The 7,500-nt window shown below is 41.9% G+C and overlaps 1 protein-coding gene across 2 annotated transcripts in view; it reads right to left on the reverse strand.

Annotated features, from left to right (window-relative positions):
* LOC138969365 (minichromosome maintenance domain-containing protein 2-like) overlaps nt 1-7,500 on the reverse strand; it is a 40,253-nt gene that overhangs the window by 7,791 nt on the left and 24,962 nt on the right. For both annotated transcript variants that reach the window (XM_070342139.1, XM_070342141.1), the window contains exons 7-13: nt 7,084-7,151; nt 5,579-5,680; nt 4,263-4,360; nt 2,967-3,033; nt 2,580-2,633; nt 2,042-2,115; nt 1,079-1,247 (exon numbers count right to left, since the gene is read on the reverse strand). In XM_070342139.1, coding sequence (XP_070198240.1) covers nt 1,079-1,247; nt 2,042-2,115; nt 2,580-2,633; nt 2,967-3,033; nt 4,263-4,360; nt 5,579-5,680; nt 7,084-7,151 — 632 coding nt within the window. The remainder of the gene's footprint in view (nt 1-1,078; nt 1,248-2,041; nt 2,116-2,579; nt 2,634-2,966; nt 3,034-4,262; nt 4,361-5,578; nt 5,681-7,083; nt 7,152-7,500) is intronic.

The raw sequence follows: 7,500 nt of genomic DNA on the forward strand, positions 1-7,500 counted from the left end.
AGATATAACAAGTCGCGTAAGGCGAAAATACAATATTTAGTCAAGTAGCTGCCATTTTTCAGCAAGACCGTATACTCGTAGCATCGTCAGTCCACCGCTCATGGCAAAGGCAGTGAAATTGACAAGAAGAGCGGGGTAGTAGTTGCGCTAAGAAGGATAGCACGCTTTTCTGTACCTCTCTTTGTTTTAACTTTCTGAGCGTGTTTTTAATCCAAACATATCATATCTATATGTTTTTGGAATCAGGAACCGACAAGGAATAAGATGAAAGTGTTTTTAAATTGATTTGGAACATTTAATTTTGATAATAATTTTTATATATTTAATTTCCAGAGCTTGTTTTTAATCCGAATATAACATATTTATATGTTTTTGGAATCAGCAAATGATGGAGAATAAGATAAACGTAAATTTGGATCGTTTTATAAATTTTTATTTTTTTTTACAATTTTCCGATTTTTAATGACCAAAGTCATTAATTAATTTTTAAGCCACCAAGCTGAAATGCAATACCGAACCCCGGGCTTCGTCGAAGAATACTTGACCAAAATTTGAACCAATTTGGTTGAAAAATGAGGGCGTGACAGTGCCGCCTCAACTTTCACGAAAAGCCGGATATGACGTCATCAAAGACATTTATCAAAAAAATGAAAAAAACGTTCGGGGATTTCATACCCAGGAACTCTCATGTCAAATTTCATAAAGATCGGTCCAGTAGTTTAGTCTGAATCGCTCTACACACACACACACACACACGCACGCACGCACATACACCACGACCCTCGTTTCGATTCCCCCTCGATGTTAAAATATTTAGTCAAAACTTGACTAAATATAAAAACTACCAAATTGTGAGCATACGAACAATAGTAACAGTAACAGAAGACTTAATGTCCGCTGTGCATCTAAAGGTTATGTCACTGGAATAAACTACACTGGAGAAAAACCTTTTCCATTTTAGGTCATGGACTTCCATCCCTTAATCTACAACAATGAATACTTAGGACTCATTCATAAAGGAAGAATGAAAAACAAAACAATTGATCGACTCGAGTTTATTGAACGACGCCACACATACCTTGCAAGAAGTAGGGCGCCCAGGGATAGAGACTGGCAGTGGCTTTGACCCCCAGCACGTGCAGAGAGGTGTGTGTCGTGGTGCGTGTCATGAGCCTGCTGGCGTAGTCCATCAGACGCTGTGCTAGTTGAGTCTCCGTGCATACCGCCAGCACGTGCATCGCAGGTACCTGGCCGCAGATAAGCTCATAAACCAGGGCTGGGCTGAGGCGAATTTACCATTTTACACCCCCGGTATAGGGGGTGTGTATAGGATTCGGTCGATGTGTTTGTGTGTTTGTGGCGGTGTTTGTGTTCGCAAGTAGATCTCAAGAATGAACGGACCGATCGTCACCAAACTTGGTGAACAGGTTCTATACATTCCTGAGACGGTCCTTACAAAAATTGGGACCAGTCAAACACACGGTTAGGGAGTTATTGGTGGATTAAAATTATACAACGACTTATAGACGGACACCCCCGTTGGTCAAAGGGAAATAACCATTCTCACTGCCACCAACTGAGAAGGTTATTTCCCTTGACGGGGGTGTTTTTCCTATCAGAGGAATTTCTTGTTTTTCTCCAGGAAAGACCCAAAATATCCTTTTCAAATGCTAAATTCTAACAAAATCTCAATGAGTTTGTGGGTTTGGAGGAGGGATGAAACAGTGTGACTCCCTTGATATTGATACGAACGGACGAATGAAAGGGGTTGCTGGACTGAATGGGATGGGATGAGATGGGATGAATTAGATAAGATAACCTAATGGACACCTCGATCGTTGCTGAAATGGGAAAACGTGTTATGGGGAGAGGCATGGTGGAATGGGAAAACGTGTTATGGGGAGAGGCATGGTGGAATGGGAAAACGTGTTATGGGGAGAGGCATGGTGGACTGGAAGAAGTGGGATGGATGCCGCTTCATCTTGGCCAACCGGAAAAATTTAAAGATTGCTAATTAAGCCGACATAGCGACACAATTTACCTCCGAAGTCAGTACAAGGCTGATCAAAAGCTGAAGCTTGAGCTTGAAGAAGCAGTTTGCTGGACACACCTGATCTGTGCCAACATAGATCTGTGCAGTTATGAAATTAAGTGGAACAAATTCACAAAAGCACATCCAGGATAAAGACAAACTGGCGAGTTATACACGCAAAATAAGACGACTTGGGAAAAAAATGGAACTAAGAGTGTAGTTAATTTCTTATCAACTTTTGTGAAAAGCAGTTAGACTTTTGTTTAGGACTAATATCGATTACTAATCCTTAATCTGTCAAATGAAGGTTTCGAACAATTATTCCAAAGATATGCTCCTCAAATGTCGTGAGAATTGCTGGGCACTAAAATTTTACACAATTCGAAGACGATACTTTAAAGAGTGGGTAACTTAATTAATGTAAACCGAACTTATTTTGAATAACCGTCAATAAGAAGCACTGTTCATTAAGTTGTGGATTGGCACGCGCTCTCATATTTCTACTTCCGCAATTCATCCCACCTGCATCGACGCAACCTTATCTTACCTGCAAACCTAAAAGCGATGAGGTACGGAAAAACAAACGCCGTTCCACTCCAGCCTAGAAAATAGAAGACACATGTTCGTGAAAATATGTGAAATGTCAACTGCTTATTACGTGGTCATCACACTGCACAGCATGATTGATATATTTTATGTTACATAATTTTTGTGGAAATAAGCTGAGTTTTCTTCACGCACGTCAAGTGAGCGAAAAATAAAACCCCTCGAAAAGACAATGTTTTTCAATTCTATTTACAGTCTGAATTTCGTGCAGGATTTCAGTTTATCCTTTAATTATAACCGAAGAAAATAGTTTCTGCTTCGTTAAAATAACGATTTCAACTGTTCTTCCGACTTGATGATCATCAAAAAACATGATGCAGCCACTTACTTGAAAACAGACGCTTCATGGACAATGGCAACTGTTGGAAGGTACAGTCTCTGTTCTTGTCGGTCACCTGAAACACACAGTGACAGTTATACTTCAGTGCTATTCTGTGTTTACTCTCTTGCAAACGTTTGATTAGCATCATAACATTTAACTCGTATCTACTGAGACAAAATGTTAATTCATGTATTTAAGTAGACTATTTTTATGTCTGTAAAACAAAAAGGTATAGTAACATTCCTTGTCGGACACGTCCATACTATGTACCGAAAATGGCCGTACAATTCAATTTTTGAGCACAAAAAAAAGGTACGTGCGGACAGACAGATAGGCAGACAGACACGCTTACACACGCATACACGCACACACGCACGCGCACACACACACACACACACACACACACACACACAAACACGTACACGCACGCACGTACGCACGCATGTACGCACGCTTGCACGCATGCACGCACAATAACGCACACACACACACGCGGACACGCACGCACACACACACACACACACACACACACACACACACACGCACGCACGCACACACGCACGCACCCACGCACGCACACACACACACACATACACACACATACACACACACATACACACACACACAAACGGAGAGAGAGAGAGAGAGAGAGAGAGAGAGAGAGAGAGACAGACAGAGAGACAGAAAGAGAGACAGAAAGAGACAGAAAGAGACACCGAGACAGACAGACAGGCAGCCAGCCAGACAGACAGACAGGCAGGCAGGCAGGCAGGCAAGCAGAAAGATAGGCAGACACACAGAGACACAGAGACAGAGACCGAAGCAGGGACAATTAGACAAAAAGAGCTTTGAGAGTCACACAATCACTCACCAGTTCAAGATTGTTCGCCTTTAAATACATAAACGTCATTATGAATGTGATCGACAAACGCAATTATTCGATCAAGTGTAAAATGTCATTATCATCTTTTAGTTCTGCGTAGCTTCACACGCAAGATCTAAAACACTAATTATCAAAAACATGTTAATAAATTATCGATTTCAAATAAGGAATTTTCTCCTCTTGTTTTTAACCTCATTAATGTGGTTAATTGGGGAAATCCATATTCTTTATGAGTCAAACCAGTTAAGTGAATGGGAGACTTAACAAATACCAAAGCGAGGTCATATTGCAACCGGACTAAATACACACACACACACACACACACACACACACACACACACACACACACACACACACACACACACACACGCGCGCGCGTGCGCGCGCGCACACACACACCCTCCGCCCAGTGTAAATACCTCGAACATCTTGGTGACACTGTCACCATGAAAGTTGACCTTCTGCGTGCCGATGATGACGTACTGTTGTCCAAGTTGCACAGTCGAGCACAAGTCGTCTGTGTGTAATGCACACACACACAAACAATCCGAGATTACTTACAGACCTGTACAATCTGGCCTCCTTCTTGCGTAAGCATTTATGTACAACGATCATATCTCTCCGTGGGAGTCTTCTTCCACTTCAACACATAGTCAACAGTCTGATGACGTCTTGTACGAATTGGCTTTTTTTCCTAATTAATTTCATGAAAGACATTTATGTCACTAGGGCGGGGATGTAGCTCAGTCGGTAGCGCGCTGGATTTGTATCCAGTTGGCCGCTGTCCGCGTGAGTTCGTCCCCACGTTCGGCGAGAGATTTATTTCTCAGAGTCAACTTTGTGTGCAGACTCTCCTCGGTGTCCGAACACCCCCGTGTGTACACGCAAGCACAAGACCAAGTGCGCACGAAAAAGATCCTGTAATCCATGTCAGAGTTCGGTGGGTTATAGAAACACGAAAATACCCAGCATGCTTCCTCCGAAAGCGGCGTATGGCTGCCTAAATGGCGGGGTAAAAACGGTCATACACGTAAAAGCCGTGGGAGTTTCCGCCCATGAACGAACAAAGACATTTATGTCACTATGCGAAATTAATGCAGCAAAACAAATTAACTATAGAAGCAGCCAGAATATTGATTTTCGGTATGCGCTCAAGTGGATGAATGTTCTTTACCCATATAAACTTCGGAGAAGATCTGATGTGATGCACATACTCGCTTTCACGAAATGTGTATTTAACATCCTCATTTCATTTTTATCAGGAAACGATGTTCAACGGTTACTTTGTATGATCAACTCTTTTTTTTAGTTCGTGCATTCTTTGGAAAAATAATATTTAATGTTTCAGTTTATTTGTGTGTTGCTGTTGCTTTTCTCATGTTTTTTACTTTAGCGCCCATATTAAGACGCGAATGCGTGATATATTGTGTAAAAAATTCCATCTCACACGGCAGAAATCAATTTGTGAAGCGCTTAGAGAACGTCAAGCGCTATATAAATCTCCCATACACTGAATAAATAAATAAATAAAAAGAGCAAGCACTTATATTCATGGCCGTAATACATTTAATTAGCTACTCGAGGCACTTGTGTGAGAAATGTCAACTGATACTTTGTTCAATCGCAATCTTTTGCTGGATCATTCCAAGAGTTGTAAGAAAGTACAGGCTGAAACATTTATCCTTGGAAATAAAGTTCTTTGTTCTGAGTTATCTATCGTCAGATACAAACCTACCTCTGATGACAACAGCTACAGTTTGATTTCGGTGACCCGTGGCAGTTTGAGCATCCATTATTTCAAGGTCATCGACAGGAATCACTTCTGCTAACAATTTGTCTGCGAGAAAAAAAGTAACAATCAAGATTAAGACGTATGCAAAGTATTTGCTTCTATGATATCACGTATATCCTGTACAGTTGTACAGTGTATTCACAGACTGCAAACTTGCTCAAGAGTTATCAAAAATGAAATTATGCCCAACAAAATTCTGCTACAATTGGAGGAGAGTGGTGGGCGGAGTGGGGGGGGGGGGGGGGGTTGGGGGGGGGTTGGGGGGGGGGGGGCGGCAGGAATGGAGAGAGGGAGGAAGAAAGAAATGTAAATCAATTTGTAAAAAAGAAGTTGGTCTAGTTTATTTCTAGATTTTGCGTTAAAGGCACAGTAAGCCTCCCGTAAACCATCACAGAGCTCCCCGAGCGTCTACATACAGTACAAGCATACTTCCATTTGAACGCTCACCGAACGGGAACATCCTGGCTGCTTTCTGTCGAGCGTGAGAAATTTTCAAAGAATTTATTTTCGTGGACTTGGTCCAACAACAATGGCGCCTCGTTTTGGTGCTGGACGGCTGTTATAATACCGGAAATCACGCCCGGACAGTAAGCCTCCCGTAAACCATCACAGATACTGTCAGGCTTTTACACACAGTACAAACACCCTTCCGTTTGAACGCTCACCAGACGGGAACATCCTAGGTGCCTTACGTAAAGAGCGAGCAATTTTTAAAGAATTAATTTTGCAGATTGTCTCGAACACTTTTTGGACCCATCCTGAACTCAGGTCAAACATGACTTACTTCCCTTCGGGTCTCATTCTATCGATGTAAACTGGCGATAGCCGTGAATCGATGATTATCAAAATGTTTTTGGACCGTGGTGCGTTTTTGCGCTAGACCTAACTTTTAAAATCTAAATAATAAATTGACAGCTTGTTACACAAACATTCTTTAATCATAAAAGAATTCTTTTTTCATCAAGACAAGATCAGTACAATTCGAAGTTGTGAAAGTTTGAAAAAAGAAAAGCCCGGAAGCAGGGTCACGCAAGGGTCGTAGCAGACGACGGTTTATCAGTGCATATCGCCGTTCCTCTCAACAGTCAAAAGCCATCGCTGGAGTTCTTGTGAACTACAGCCGTTTGTTTCGTGCATAAAAACGTGCTATTGTAAATAAGCTCACATCGAGTCGCATTCAAATGACTAACTGACGACTACATTGTGAAAAAGGGAAACTGGATCACACGGGTTCACGATGGCTCAGGGGTAAGATAAACCACGCAAAAATAAATTCTTTGAAAATTGCTCGCTCTTTACGCAGGCCACCCAGGATGTTCCCGTTTGGTGAGTGTTTAAATGGAAGGGTGTTTGTACTGTGTGTAAAAGCCTGACCGTATCTGTGATGGTTTACGGGAGGCTTACTGTGCCTTTAAACTAAGCAAGACACAAAAGAAAAAAGGCCTCACCAGACAAACTCCTTTGAGATTTGAGCTCCTTTAGTCCTGAACAGCAGACGCAGCAACGGAACTTCCTTCTACATGTCAGAGCATTGCGATTGAGGAACCCGTTTTATCAAACATACACACTTATTACGTTGACCACGTTAAAGTTGCCATTTCATTCAAATATAACACACCACACACACACACACACACACACACACACACACACATACTCACACACACACACACACACACACACACACACATACTCACACACACACACACACACACACATACACACACACACCGTGGGGCACACACACTCGTGCGTGATGTTATGAATTCAAAGAAGATAAATTTCGTGTACGTCTCTTCTTGCAGAAGCAAAGCATGGTTATTATATAGTAACTAACCGCTTGAATTAAGTGGATGACACTTTTT

Source organism: Littorina saxatilis, linkage group LG6 (genome assembly GCF_037325665.1).
Source record: "Littorina saxatilis isolate snail1 linkage group LG6, US_GU_Lsax_2.0, whole genome shotgun sequence".
NCBI lineage: Eukaryota > Metazoa > Mollusca > Gastropoda > Littorinimorpha > Littorinidae > Littorina > Littorina saxatilis.